At 39.3% G+C, this 15,968-nt stretch overlaps 1 protein-coding gene across 1 annotated transcript in view; it reads left to right on the forward strand.

Annotated features, from left to right (window-relative positions):
* The window catches only part of DNAH11 (dynein axonemal heavy chain 11), a 360,125-nt gene that overhangs the window by 89,158 nt on the left and 254,999 nt on the right, over positions 1 to 15,968 (forward strand). Inside the window, exons 29-30 of the mRNA XM_040260639.1 lie at positions 9,438 to 9,587; positions 12,712 to 12,945. Coding sequence (XP_040116573.1) covers positions 9,438 to 9,587; positions 12,712 to 12,945 — 384 coding nt within the window. The remainder of the gene's footprint in view (positions 1 to 9,437; positions 9,588 to 12,711; positions 12,946 to 15,968) is intronic.

Consider the following 15,968-nt stretch of genomic DNA (forward strand, 5'->3'; position numbering starts at 1 on the left):
CAAATCTGTGTAAGAAGAAGTCTGCCAACTTGTCTTTTGAGAAGTCCCCAAATTGCAGTATGAGGCAGATGGCACTCAACTGATACCCTTAATAGTCTGTCAATATTGGCACTTGGACAGGTGCTTGTGAGAAATGGGCTTAGTATTAGGTAATAAAAAGGACTTCTGGATCTTTAAGGGGCAAATGTCTAAAACCCTGCGTCCCTACAAGCACAGTGTATTTCTTGATAGTGCTTCCACTTGGTCATCTCTGTGATGGAGTGAAGGTGGCTCAGGATCTGAACCTCAGGAATCAGGGTGTTGCAGCTCAACAATCACTAATGGTGAGTCACAGCCTTCTTGACAAGGATTAGTCCTCCTGAGACAGTAAAGAGAGGGACTTTGCTGGCAATCCACTGGTTAGGGCTCCATGCTTCCACTGCAGGGAGCACGGGTTTGATCTGTGGTTAGGGAACTAAGATCCTGCAAGCCATGTGGCACAGCCAAAAATAACATAAACTAGTATGTCTTAGACAATCGAGAGTAAAAAGGTTGAAGATGCAAGTAGTTAGTTAGCCACATGTAAGAGTGAATGAGTTTTAGCTGAGATAAAAAAGGTTCCAACTTTTCTATAAGGAGTAGAAGGTTGGAGGGCTCGTAGGTACCTGCAGTGGAGGGAGGCGGTTGTCCTTGAGTTTAGGCTGGGGCTGAGGAGGGAAGAAAGGAAGAGGTGGGAAAAGAAAATGGACACAGAAGATCGTCATGGTTTTGACCACCTTGCCATTACCTCTACTTACCTTCAGCTGAACAGCAAAGAATGGAAGCTGTTTGTCTAAGTGTAGTTTATTACAGAAATTGCCAGTGAGAATAGCTCCACTTGGTATGCATGCACGCATGCTTAGTCACTTCAGTCATGTCCAACTCTTTGTGATCCCATGGACTGTAGCCCACCAGGCTCCTCTGTCCATGGGGTTTCCCAGGCAAGGATACTGAAGTGGATTGGCAGTGTAACTTAGGACTGTGTCACATTTCAAATGGATGCCTCTGTATAAAGGTGGCCTTGTACTCAAATGACTTAGGCATTTATGCATATGACAAGAAAATAGACAATCAGTTTTTAAATAGAATCATAAATTATATATCCAGTAGGGATTATCCTTGATCATACTTGTGAAATGGTTAACACATGGTTAACTGCAGGTTATATAACAACATTTTCTTCTATTTTACCAATATGTTGCCACTGCTTAGAATTCTGTTGGAGCTCTTTTATTGGAATTCCTTCCACAGCCAGTTTATAAGTTATACAACAAAATCAGAGTTATTATAATGCAGGATTAAAATACCACTTACTGTAACAAGATACAAAATTGTCTTATAAATTTGGGCTCCCACTGCTAAAGTCTTAGGCTTTGCTTTGGAATCTAAAACTCCTGATCCTGGCTTTTGTTTGCTGTCGGGTTTTTCAGCTTCAACTTAAATTCAATGGGCACGGTTTCTGGCTCTAAAACGTTAGCTTTTTTATTAAAATGGAGTGTAATTGCTTTACAATGTTGCATTAGTTTCTACTGTATAGTGAAGTGAATCAGCTATACATGTAAATATATCCGCTCCCTCTTAGACCTTTCTCCCACTCCTCCCCTGTTCTGCCCATCTAGGTTATCACAGAGCCCTGAGCTGGGCTCTCAGGTTGCCACTATGTGAATATGGTGGTGTGTATATGTCAGTTTTAATCTGCCAGTTTACCCCACCCTCCCCTTTCCCACCTGCATCCACAGTCCATTCTCTGTGTCTGTGTCTCTGTTCCTATCCTGCAAATAGGTTCGTCTGCACCATTTTTCTAGATTCTACATACATGCCTTAATATATGATATTTGATTGTTTTCTTTTTGACTTCACTCTGTATGACAGACTTTAGGGCCATCCACATTGCTACAATTGACCCAATTTCATTTCTATTTATGGCTGCTTAATATTGAGTTGTATACGTGTAGCATGTCTTCTTTATCCCTTTATCTGTTGATGGACATTTAGGTTGCTTCCAAGTCTTGGCTATTGTAAGTAGTGTTGCAGTGAACACTGGGGGTCCATGTATCTTTCTGAATAATGTTTTTCTCAGGGTATGTGCCCAGGAATGGGGTTGCAGAGTTGTATTGTAATTCTCTGTTTATTTTATTTTTTTAATGTACCTCCAAACTGTAGCTCTTCATAGTGGTCATACCAACTTACATTCTCACCAACAGTGTAGGAGGGTTCTCTTTTCTCTCTACCCTCTCCAGCATTTATTGTTTGTAGAATTTTTGATATTGGCCTTTTTGACTGGTATAAAGTGATAGCTCATTATAGTTTTGATTTGCATTTCTCTGATAATTAGTGATACTGAGCATCTTTTCATATGCTTTTTGAACATGTATCTTCATTGGAAAAATGTCTGTTTAGATCTTCTGACCTTTTTTGATTATTTTTTGAACATAGAGCTGTATGAGCTGTTTATCTATTTTGGAGATTAATCCCTTGTGGGTTACTTTGTTTGCCAACATTTTCTCCCATTCTGTGGGTTCTCTTTTTGTTTTATTGATGGTTTCCTTTACTGTGCAAAAAGTCTTTAAGTTTAATTAGGTCTCATTTGTTTGTTTTTGTTTTTATTTTTATTACTGTAGAGGGTGGATACAAAAAGATATTGCTTCGATTTATATCAGGGAGTGTTCTGCCTATGTTTTCCTCTAAGTTTTATAGTACTAGCCTTACATTTACGTCTTTGATCCATTTTAAGTTTATTTTTGTGTATGGTGTTAGAATGTTCTAATTTCATTCTTCTACATGCACCTGTCCAGTTTTCTCAGCACCACTTCCTGAAGAGACTGTCTTTTCTCCATTGTGTATTCTTGCCTCCTTTGTCATGGATTAGTTGACCATAGGTGCATGGATTTGTCTCTGAATTTCCTATTCGGTTCCACTGCTCTACATTTCTCTTCCTGTGCCAGCACTGCACTGTTCTGATTACTATAGCTTTGCAGTGTAGTCTAAAGTCAGGGGCCTGTTTCCCCCAGCTCCATTTTTCTTTTTCAGCATTGATTTGGCTATTCTGTGTCTTACATGTTTCCATACAAATTAAAAACAAAACATTGTTCTAGTTCTGTGAAAAGTACCATTGGTAAATTGATAGAGATTGCATTGAATTTGTAGATTGCCATGGGTAGTACAGTCATTTTGACAACATTGGTTCTTCCAATCCAGGAACATGGTATATCTTTTCATCTCTTCGTGTCATCTTTGATTTCTTTCTTCAGTGTCATATAGTTTTCATAGCAGTGGTCTTTTGCTTCTTTGAAAGTGAAGTCGCTCAGTCGTGTCCGACTCTCTGCGACCCCATGGACTGCAGCCTGCCAGGCTCCTCTGTCCATGGGATGTTCCAGGCAAGAATGCTGGAGTGGGCTGCCATTTAGGTAGTTTTATTTATAGGTATTTTATTCTTTTTGATGTGGTAAAAGGATTGCTACCTTAATTTCTTTTTCTGATATTTTGTTATTAATATATAGGAATACAAGAGATTTCTGTGTATTAATTCTTTTTTTGGCTGCACCATTTGGCTTGCAGGATTTTAGTTCCCCTGCCAGGATTTGAACCTACACCCTTGGTAGTAAAAGCTGGGAGTCCCCTCTATTGGACCACCATGGGATCCCCTTAATTTTGTATCCTGCACCTTTACTGAATTCGCTAATATGCTCTAGTAGTTTTCTGATAGCATCTTTAGGATTTTCTATGTATAGTGTCACATTATCTGACAGTTTTACTTCTTTTCCAATTTGGATTCCTTTTGTTTATTTTTCTTCTTCTCTGACTGCCATGGCTAGGACTTGCAAAACTATGTGGAATAAAAGTGAAGACAGTAGACATCTATTCTTATTCCTGATCTTAGAGGGGATGCTTTCAGCTTTTCACTGTTGAGAATGATGTTAGCTGTGAGTTTGTTGTATATGGCCTTTATTATGTAATGTCCATTTTTGAGAGGAGGGACTAGTGACTGACCTGGGCCATGAGGAGTTTTTGGGGTACATATATATTCAGTTTCTTAATTGTCTCAGTGTTTACAAGAGTTTTTTTCACTTTGCTAAAATTTATTAAGCTGTACACACATGATTTTTTTCACTTTTCTCTGTATACACTTATATTTTAAAAGGTTATTTGAAAACTCAGTTTGTGTTGTCAGCACACTTATATACATTTATATACACATGCTAAAAATGTTTAGGAAGAAATACAGAATCAGCATTGATAATATAGTTATATCCAAGTTATAGTAATAAATGCAAAATCAAATGGCACAATAGTATGTATACTATGATTTTAGTTTTGGTAAAAGCAAACCAGGTAATATCTGATACCTAATATTAACTATAATCTTTGCTGGGAAAGATTGAGGGCAAGAGGAAAAGGGTGCAACAGAGAATGAGATGGTTGGGTGGCATCATTGACTCAGTGGACACGAGACTGAGCAAACTCTGGGAGATAATGAAGGACAAGGAAGTCTGGCATGCTACAATTCATGGAGTCACAAAGAATTGAACATGACTTAGCGACTGAACAACAACAAATATAGTTTTTCTGAATATTGCATGTTCACTACTGAAAGTTTGAAAAATATAGAAATATAGAAGATCAGAATATTATTAGCATTACTCCTTGATGCTATATTTGAGTGTTATGGTGAGTTTTTTTTTATGTGTTTGTGTAGGTCAGAACATTATATTTAATAAAAATTGAAATATTCTTCTACAATATGATGTTTAATGTCTGTAGAAGTTATTGTATGAAAGTGCTATAGCTGATTAAACCTATTCCTAGAAGTTTTTTTGCATATTTAGACTTCAAACAATGATATGTGCCCGTGTACTAAATACTGAGTATTATTAAACATATAAAACACTACAACAAACTACTCAGTATTTTGGCAGGCTTAAATTTTTGTTCATGTAAAAGTAATAGACTCATTTTTCTCTTGTTCCAGAGGATAATATTCACAATAGACAAGACTGCTTACATTTTGGATGTTATATAGTTCTCACAAATACTATCATGAGTATTACCATCATTATGAATAAATGAGTTAATTACTATGTATGTGTGAACTCTGAGGTGTTCACCATGCCAGGAGTGACATTAGGACTTTGTGTCTGTTTTATCTCTGTTAATCATCAGCAGCATCTTTCATAGATGGGCAAATATGCAATGAAATATAAGCAGAAAGCAATGGGGAAAGCTTTGAGAAAGTATGATGGCCGTACAGAGAAGTTAGTACAGAGCAACACAGAAACTATGCATAGACACATGTGTAGAAGCTGCATAATTTCATTTTCTTCCCTTTGTCCTCTAGGTGAACATAGAGTAGACTGTTGATCTGATCATTGTATTAGTTTTCATTTTAAATTATAAAATTACTGAGATGAGTAGTTTTTTTTTTTACTTTATTTACAGACAGATAAATGAAAGTTCTTAAAAAGGCAGTTCTCCTTGTGCAGAAATCTTAATATTAATTTCAGTTATCAAGGATTGATTACTTAACTCCATTCCCCCCAGTAACATGGTTCACATTTCACATACTATGGCATGTTAGCTATGACCGATCTTGAGAAGCACAAACTTAATTGCTGGTTCCTCAGTCCACAAAAATCACCATGTGAATGACAGATATACATCTTGACACATGATCAGTAATGTCACACTTTTCAAAGTCTGTCTCTGGTTGGCCATCACACATTTGCTGTTCAGTTCTCACGTAGTCAGCAGAGAACATAGTATGCTACAAATTTGTCCCCAGAGAAGAACCCACCTGATATTTTATAAAAATACACCATCAAAAGAGAGAATTAGTGATGAAGTTGGAAGTGTAGCAATGAAGTGAAAATTGATAACGCTAAAGTGAAATTTGAATCATAAATGTAGTTATGGATGAAAAAGCTGAATGTAGAAATGACATCACCTTTTGAAAGATTCTAGATATGCAGCCAGAGGACTATAGTGAAAATGAACTTGTCAAAACAAATGTAAACAGTGGTTGAGATAAAAAGGAGGAAGATGTCCCAAAGATAGTGATACCAAAAAAAAAAAAAAAAACCCACATTAAAGAAACTCTTAGAAATAACAGGACACAAGGCTACAAAGAATGAAATGTTGGCAGCTGATCCAGACGTCCAAAGGAACATGAAGCTTACACAAAGCATGGGAAAGATGCTTATTTGGTATCTGAAGTTATAAGATGAGGAGGAGGAGGCGAGTGCTGTTTGAACTACTCCTGATAAGTTTCCTATAAAGAACTAAAACAATTTTTACTTTTTTAGTATTTTCAGTTAGTATACTAAATATTTATTTACAGTTTTTTATTTCCCTGTGCTTCTGTAACCAAGAGTGAGAGGGATTTAAATATTTTAAGAAAAATTTTTCAAGGCCAGAGCACAATTGCATGTTTACCCATTGACTATGTGGCACAGTTGTTCTTACAATCCTGCAGTACTGTCCTAAGCAGGACCTGCCCGAGTACCTACACCCAGTGGGTGGAGGCACCTGATTTACTGTGAATCAGTGAAACAACATTTCCGCTTTTGTCACTAACCTTTTAGAAACCTGTTCAAGATATGATCAAATTATTGAATTTCATGATTTGAAATGTTCATATCCATTCTGTTTCTTCTTAGGTAAAAAGAGGGAGGCATCAGTTTTTTTTTTTTTTTTTAATTGTAAAGTTAAAGATCTTTCCAAAGACCCAACTAGCAAAAAGGAATTTAAATTTTGTGTTAACAAGTACAAAGAAATGGAACGAATTTGAGGGCAACAGCATGCATGTTAATTAAGAAAATGGTTGTGTTTCTCTCAGAAGCTCGAAGTGGAGGGCAGAATAGGAAACTAAGTCCCAGCATGCCAGGTATCAGTCACAGGAGAACAGCAAGCTGTGGGGTTTGCATGTCCTGGTCACCCACTGAATGACTGCAGGATTAGCAGTTCTTGTGATGGCCAAAGCAGTGATGTGTGAGGGTGTCTGATAGCTGAGGTTTCGTTTATCCTGCAGCTTTGCACCTGAATATTATTTAGGCCCATTCTGCAGTAGAAGCCATTAAACATCTGTGCACTTGCTGGCCACCTCAGCTGTGACAGTGAACTGTGAGGTGATTGGAGAGACCGTGTGTAAACGTCCTCTGGGTTATGTGCAGGGATGCGGTAACTGATAATCCAAGCAGTGATCATCGGCTACCACTCTGTCTACACGGAAAGTGAGAGCCACAGAAGCTCATCTGTTTTCAACTGGGAAGATTCCTTGTTGTGATTTTCTTCAATACTAAAACAGCGAATTCAGCACAAATGTCAAGGCTAAAAGCTTCAGAGATTAAATCACCCTTGAGTTCCTTCCCAATATTGATAGTGGTCTTATCGTGTGGGAAATTTAGGCAGGTTGCTGCTGTTCCTAGGAGCTGCTGTTGGGATAGTTATCAAGTCTGGTTCAACTGTATTTCAAGAAAATCTCATTGCAGAGATGGCTGTAATGCTATGTGCTAAGAAACGTTCTGTGGCTTGAAAACATCTTCTGGTTTTTATCTATTTTTTATTATTGAGATGAAATTCAGACAACACAAAATTAGGCATTTTAAAATGTATGATTCATTGGCATTTTGTACATTCACTGTGTTGTGCATCTGTTATCTCTGCCTAGTTGCAAATTATTTTATCACCCTGACATAGAGTCCCACACCCATCAGGAAGCCACTGCATTCCCTTGCCTGCTCCTCCTGCCACCGCCTTACAGCGTGACATTTTCGACAAGCTTCATCCATGTTGTAGCAGGCGCCAGTGCTTCACTCCTTTTGATGCCCCATTCCATTGTACGGATTTGCCACAGTGTGTCTGTCGTCCGTCAGTGGACATCTGGGTTCGTTCCACCTTTTGTGAATAATAACTGCTATGAGTATTTTTGTACAGGAGTTTTGAGTACTTGTTTTCTGTAGTTTGGGGTATATACCTGGTAGTGAAATTTCTGGGTCTTATGGCAAGTCTATGTTAACCTTTTATTTATTCTTTTTCTAATGTTATATATTCATTTTTGTGCTGGAACTTGATTGCTGAATGTGGGCTTTCTCTAGTGGAGGCAGGTGGGGGCTTGCTCTCTAGTTGCCGCACATGGGCTGCTCCTTGCAGTGGCTTCTCTTGTTGTGGAGCGTGGGCTCAGTCACTGCGGCTCATGGTTCTGGTTGCTCTGCAGCCTGTGGGATCTTCCTAGACCAGAAATTGAATCCGTGTCCTCTGCTTTGGCAGACAGATGCTTGAACACTGGGCCACAGGGAGGTCCCTATGTTAACTTTCTGAGGATTCACCAAACTGTGTTCTCCTTTGCAGCTTTTAGTTGTGCCACATGGAAGGAGGGAGTACTTGTTCCCACTCCTGATACTTCCTGTGGTTCACTCTGCCCTTCATTCAGTCTACCCCAGAGGAGGTAGAGTGGCTTGCCTGACTGAGAGCCTGCAGAACACGTGTCTTCCTCTCCAGCCCTTTTAGGTGGAGAGGCCGGTCCCAGTCTGTTCTGCTATGACCAGATGGAGAAGGCTTACTGGTTCTCATGTGCTATATGGAGGCCAATTGGGCTTTCATCTCTGAACTGACCTCTAGCAGAACCAATGCAGATCTTTGTTTTTTAACTTGGTTTGTTTTATATTTCAGTAGTCTGTGCAGGGTTCAGTATGTTATATTATCGGGGATTCTTTTGGGAATCCCACAACTTAGAATCTAAAAGGTTATTAGGCCAGAAGAATTTGAACTTTGTAAATGTGGCCTGGACTTGCAGGTTTCAGATCTAACTGCCACTTAAATTCAGCAATGTCAACTTGATGAAGTCACCTAATACTTGACTTTCAATTTCTTTGTCAATGAAAATGGGAGAATCCCATTCACCCTTCTTATGTAACAAATATGCCATGGGACTCATGTCAGTATCAAAGCAGATGCACAGTAGCAAACCACCTGACTCAAGGAGAAGGTCTAATTGACATTTTTGTTTCAAATAGTTTAATACCTTTTTAAAATAAGGTTTTTATGGTGTAAGTAAAATACCATGTCTGAATTTTAATAACCTGACCACAAAATTTCCAGCAGAATGATTGCTGCAGGAATATGGTACAGATAGAGGAGTTGGTAAGTCCCCAGCTTTTAAGGAGAAAACAGATGACCTACCTGGGTAAGCATTCACCCCCCAACACCTGATGATGTGATCAGAGTGCCTGGCTACTTCTCCACCGAGGTCATTTCAAACTCTGAAATTGAAGAAGTGATTTTTATTTGGAAGGAAAAAAAGCATTTTAAGGCAACTCTGTGACAATATAAAGACAGTTTTGTGAATTCATTTAGCTACCTCTCTAGATTCCCAGAATGCACCTCCAGTAAGAAGTGCTCTTATCTCTTCCTGTATCTTGTCTTAGGTTACACGCCACCTTTCCAAACTCTTCGACAGCATTGCAGATCTGCAGTTTGAAGATGACCAGGATGTCTCTGCACACAGGGCGGTTGGAATGTATAGCAAAGACAAGGAGTACGTCCCATTCCCAGCTGAGTGTGAATGCATAGGCCATGTAAGAGCTGATTATGAGATTCTCTATGCTAGGGGAGGATAGGGGTGTCATTTTTAAAAGTTGAATGGAACCAGAAATTGTTAGTTCATGTCAATTGTTGGGGTCTGGTTAGTCTTGTGCTTTGAGATTCCTGTTTACAGGTGTCTGGTGTGTCCGAGGAGTACTCTGCCAGGCTTCCTACTCTGTGCATCAGGCTTCAGCAGCCTGCAGGGGCTCAAAGATGCTAGCAGTTGAGCCTGGACAGGAAGGACTGCCACGGACTGAATGAGCAGACCCCAGAATTAGTAGCAAATGCCACCCAGTGACTGAGTCTCCTACAGAGAAAATTACTTTCAGCCCTGCTTACCATTCAGGGAAGGATTAGGATGAAGCAGAGCCTTGCAGGTAAGCACATTAGGAAGTGGCTCCGGTTCAGGGTTCCAAGGTGGATATTGTAAACGGCTGCTTGTAAATAACTTAGGTTGAGTCCACAAAGCTGATGTCACGTATACCGATTACTGCATGCACAGACAGTTAACGTGTTCTCTTCTCTCACAAACACCTCAAATATATTCTTAACAGTTAATCTGTAAGAACAGCTCGTTATGATTTATGAAGGAGCTATTGGTGTTTTCAGATGATTTAGAAGAATTGCACCTTTTTATGATGATGCTTGTATAACTTAAAAATTAATCCACAGAGGAACAGAGAGAGTAGCCTCTATTACAGAACAGTTTAGGTTGAGGCAGGGGGTTTTTTAAAGGGCCCTTTGCAGAAATCTAAAGGCAGCTCCTTTTTCTACAGGGGTTTTCTCTGTTGCTTTTTAATATTGTACCAGAATAAACCCTGCCAAATGCAGGGAAAGCAGATGGTGGAATACTTTGATTAAAGTATATATTTGATCTCTTGGGCTCTTAGGATATTATTACAATGATTAGAAAAAAATCACCATAAACTATTTTGACAAAAGTGTGTTGCCGTCTGCCTCTTCCCCAGCAGACTGCTAGCTGACTGGCATAGTGCCTGGAAGGAGGACAGTCCAATTGATAGATGTGGTTATCACTAGCAGAAACCCTTGATATTGAAAGTTTTCACAGTGCTCTAATCCTGTATAAGCAACTTATGCTAGAGACTTTTGGGCATGTACTGCATGTACCCTCTAATTGCCTTTGTTTTATTAAAAGATGCTTTTCCTTTAGGCCTTCCCCCCTACCCCACACTTTTATGATTGGTTCCTCCCAATTTTGGCTGTTTGCCTTTTATTTGACAAGTGTTTATTGAATACCTACTATGTACCAGCCACTGGGTTTGGCCTTAGGAGATCCAGAAATGAGTAAGACATAGTACCTGTCCTTTGAGAACTCTTGGGCTCATTGAAGATATAGATGTTCACATAATTAGTGATAATGGGAAGTGACAAATCTTGTTACAAAGGGTTGGACAGAAGCTGATGAAAGACTAATATGTGAGAAGCTATCAAGCAAGCACCTCATCAGGGCTTAGTTCTCATCTTACGTTGAGCTGAGTTGCTGTTGGTGGCATAGCCTCTAAACATGGGCTGATGTGTCACCGTGCATGTATGTTTGGTCTTCCCAGATGGACTGGAGAGTTCTGAAGAACGGGTGGCCATATTGAGGACGTGGATCCCAGAGCATCTGGGAGATGCTAAAATGATCTATGGTGTGCTTACTAAAGGAGCCTGTTGCTTGGTGACATTGAGTGGTACTGAGTGACGATAGTAGTGCTTAGATCTCCTGCACTCGGGCATGGGAACAAAGCCCGCCGAGGAGGCCAGGGGACAAGGCTCCTAGGATACTGGGCCATAGCGCAGGCTGTGCTTCCTTCTTCCAATAGGGGAGGCTGTCAACTCATTGACCACATATCACTCCTTCCCAGTTCTCCAGAGAAAGAGGTTGTAGGAATACTGCTGCCATCTTCACAGAGACAGGGAAAGAAATCAATTATATAATTTCAGGATCTCATACAGTCCCTGGAATTTATTTAGTATAGTCATTTTTATCATTATGGCCAATTATTTTCAAATGGTATATAACATCATCCTAGGGAGACATATATACAGAAAAATACAACAAAGCATATTCGAATAGAATGGAAAACTGACTGAAATATATTTGTGGGAACAAAATACACTTTGAATGAATTTTTTTCAAGATTTATTTTCACAAGTCAGCAGTTGTCCTCTTTCTTATCTCTCCTACTGTCTAATTTCTGACAAGTGTGAAGATGAGAGCCAGTAGGGAATATAATTAAGACACTTGCTGAAAACACTGTAAGACTAGGTACTATGGAGATTTTAGGGTAGAATCTTCACTATATTTAAAAATCATCAAAAATAAACTTAAAAATCAATTTACTAGACTCCCACAGAAAGCAAATTTATGGTTACTGAAGGACAAAGGGGGCAAAGGGATAAATTAGGAGGTTGGGATTAACAGATACACACCTCTATATTTAACATAGATAAACAGCAAGGACCTATTATAGCACAGGGAACTATATTCAATATCTTGTAATAACCTGTAATGGCAAAAAATCTGAAAAATAATTCATATATATGTATAATTGAATCACTTTGCTGTACACCTGAAACTTAGCACAGTATTGTATATCAAGTATACTTTAAAAAAAATCCATATCCTGTGATTTTCAAATCTCTAGAATTTTACTTTAACATACTGGCTGTGATGTTTGGTTTCTCAAAACACTGTGTGTTGCCAGACAGGAGCTTGATCTAAGAGCCCTCTGGTCTTCAAATCTGAAAAATGAAGAATGGAGAACACCTTGTCTGGTTAGGGTGTGGAAATTTATGAGACAGCTGGTAGGTGAAATAAGATGAGCAGTATCCTGGCAGAAGACAGTTTTATGTGGGGAAGACTTCATCTGTCAGTAGTTCACCAGCCCCTTTGAGTTACCTTCTAGAACAGGAGTTTAAAACACTGGGTTGGCCAAAAAGTTCATTTGAGTTTTTCCATAAGATCTTCCAGAAAACCTGACCAGACTTTTGGCCAACCCAATAAATCCACCTGAGGCCTTCCTCTCTCTGTAGCCTTCCAGCCTGAGAGAGGATAGCATTATCCCTCTTCCGTAGTTAAGCCTGTGTTACTATATTTGTTTGCTTTAAAAGGTGGAAACCTGGCTCCTGCAGCTGGAACAGACCATGCAAGAGACAGTGCGTCATTCCATCACAGAAGCCATCGCAGTCTATGAAGACAAACCCAGGGAACTGTGGATTTTTGATTTCCCGGCTCAAGTTGCACTAACTAGCTCGCAAATCTGGTGGACTACAGATGTAGGAATAGCCTTCAGTAGGCTAGAGGAAGGCTACGAAACGGCCCTAAAGGATTTCCATAAAAAACAGGTATTTTGTAAAATTCATGATTTTGAGATTTTAAGGGACTTGAAGAGGTAAGCGTGCTTCATTCATTCATTCTTGTTTATGAAGTGTTTTATGTGTTAAAGGCATGATGCTGGGAAGATTTTAGCAATCACTTGTTTACCCATTTTTTAGCTTGGTGGTGGTCTTATTTTTTTACATTGGCTTAAAAAAAAATCCATCTTTAAACAACAAGGTCCTGATAGCACAGGGAACTATATTCAATATCCTGAAATAAGCCATAATGGAAAGAATATTAAAAAGAGTATTTTATAGATAGATAGATAGATAGATAGATATACATACACATATATATAACTGAGTCAGGTGGCTGTACAGCAGAAAGTAATGCAGCATTGTAAGTCAGCTATACATCAATAAAAAATAAACATCCATTCTTATCTGTTATCTCTGAAGAATCTAGTCTATCACCCACGCCTAGATATGGTACCGATTTCTTTCTTCCTAGGTAAGACTCTCCATCTAGACTGACCACATACTTGGTGCATGGTTTACTTGACTCAGTAAGATAGAGAATTCTTCAAATAAGACAAATGTTTTCATGTATTTCGTTTTTCTGTTCATTATAAATCACAGGTGAGCAACTTTGGAAAAGAGTCTATTTTGAACTCCATTTTATTCACCTCAATCATCCTATGACTTCTCTTTAAACTTCCCCTCTTAAGATGGGCTCTTGGCTGTGAAACAATTCATAGATAGAACCTTTCTCTTGGCTTATAGATTAAGAGAATATGAGGCTTATCTTCTAGGGCCAAGCAGCTGCTGAGTACTTTCCATGTGTCAGCAGCACCAGTTCAGTTCAGTTCAGTTGCTCAGTTGTGTCCGACTCTTTGCGACCCCATGAATTGCAGCACACCAGGCCTCCCTGTCCGTCACCACCTCCCGGAGTTCACTCAGACTCATGTCCATCGAGTCCGTGATGCCATCCAGCCATCTCATCCTCGGTCATCCCCTTCTTCTCCTGCCCCCAATCCCTCGCAGCATCAGAGTCTTTTCCAATGAGTCAACTCTTCGCATGAGGTGGCCAAAGTACTGGAGTTTCAGCTTCAACATCAGTCCTTCCAATGAACACCCAGGACTGATCTCCTTCAGAATGGACTGGTTGGATCTCCTTGCAGTCCAAGGGACTCTCAAGAGTCTTCTCCAACACCACAGTTCAAAAACATCAATTCTTTGGCCCTCAGCTTTCTTTATAGTCCAACTCTCACATCCATACATGACTACTGGAAAAACCATAGCTTTGACTAGATGGACCTTTGTTGGCAAAGTAATGTCTCTGCTTTTGAATATGCTATCTAGGTTGGTCATAACTTTCCTTCCAAGGAGTAAGTGTCTTTTAATTTCATGGCTGCAGTCACCATCTGCAGTGATTTGGGAGCCCAAGAAAATAAAGTCAGCCACTGTTTCCACTGTTTCTCCATCTATTTCCCATGAAGTGATGGGACCAGATGCCATGATCTTTGTTTTCTGAATGTTGAGCTTGAAGCCCACTTTTTCACTCTGCTCTTTCACTTTCATCAAGAGGCTCTTTAGTTCTTCACTTTCTGCCATAAGGGTGATGTCATCGGCATATCTGAGGTTATTGATATTTCTCCCAGCAATCTTGATGTCAGCTGTGCTTCATCCAGCGCAGCGTTTCTCATGATGTACTCTGCATATAAGTTAAATAAGCAGGGTGACAATATAAAGCCTTGCTGTACTCCTTTCCCAAAATTTGGAACCAGTCTATTGTTCTATGTCCAGTTCTAACTGTTGCTTCTTGACCTGCATATAGATTTCTCAGGAGGCAGGTCAGGTAGTCTGGTATTCCTATCTATTTAAGAAACAAACATCCATAAAGCAAAAATCAGAAGAAATATAAGGGAAAAGAAAAAATATATAATCATAGTGAGACATATTAACATTTCTCTAAGAATATTGTATGAAGTGCAAAAAAATAAGAATAGGAGTGTCTGGAATTATGTCATTAATACAAATAGAAATCTATTATATTTAATTTATGTTAATCTTATATCCTACACAAATATATTAAAAATTTTGTATCTCATACATAGTTTTTAGATGTCCATAGGACATTTAGAAAAACTGGCAAAAAGATAAACATTGCTGCTAAGTCACTTCAGTCATGTCCAACTCTGTGCGACCCCATAGATGGCAGCCCACCAGGATCCCCCATCCCTGGGATTCTCCAGGCAAGAACACTGGAGTGGGTTGCCATTTCCTTCTCCAATGCATGAAAGTGAAAAGTGAAAGTGAAGTCGCTCAGTCGTGTCCGACTCTTAGCAACCTAATGGACTGCAGCCTACCAGACTCCTCCATCCATGGGATTTTCCAGGCAAGAGTACTGGAGTGGGGTGCCATTGCCTTCTCTGAGATAAACATTACTGAGTTTCAAAAAGTAGAATTCTTTTGTGTGTGTGATTCAGTTACACATGTACACATATATTATTTTTAAACTTATTTTCCATGATAGATTATTACAATATATTGACTGTAGTTCCCTGTGCTATGCAGTAAATCTTTTGTATATTTATTTTTAAAGGTTATCTAGGTTTTTGTTTTTTTTCCTGAAGGAAGTCCGTGTGTCCTACACTGAGCAGATGTCCCTTCCTGTTTTTCTCCTCCTTTCTTCCAGGTTTCTACAGGTTTTGAGAGTTCTGGATTAATTTTGTGTTTAATTACTCAATCTGGGATTTCCCAGTCATAGAGGCAGGGTCAACTTGGATGCCATAGCTTCACGTGGCAGAGATGTGAGATGTTGATTTCTTTTGGAGAACTTTTCCTATCGAAAGCCTATCAAGATGTTTCAAGGTTACTTCTTGCTTCTCTGAGCTAGAAGGTAGAGTCTTTCTAGAACCTTTTACTGGATTGTGTAATACTCTGAGGATCTCAGCTTGATGTCAGCATCTCAACTCCAACTCCCTACCTTGCTCAGGGAGTGTAAGAGGCAGAGACGCAGAAATGTTCTGTGGCCACGTGGGCAGTTT

Source organism: Oryx dammah, unplaced genomic scaffold (assembly GCF_014754425.2).
Source record: "Oryx dammah isolate SB20612 unplaced genomic scaffold, SCBI_Odam_1.1 HiC_scaffold_18, whole genome shotgun sequence".
Classification (NCBI taxonomy): domain Eukaryota; kingdom Metazoa; phylum Chordata; class Mammalia; order Artiodactyla; family Bovidae; genus Oryx; species Oryx dammah.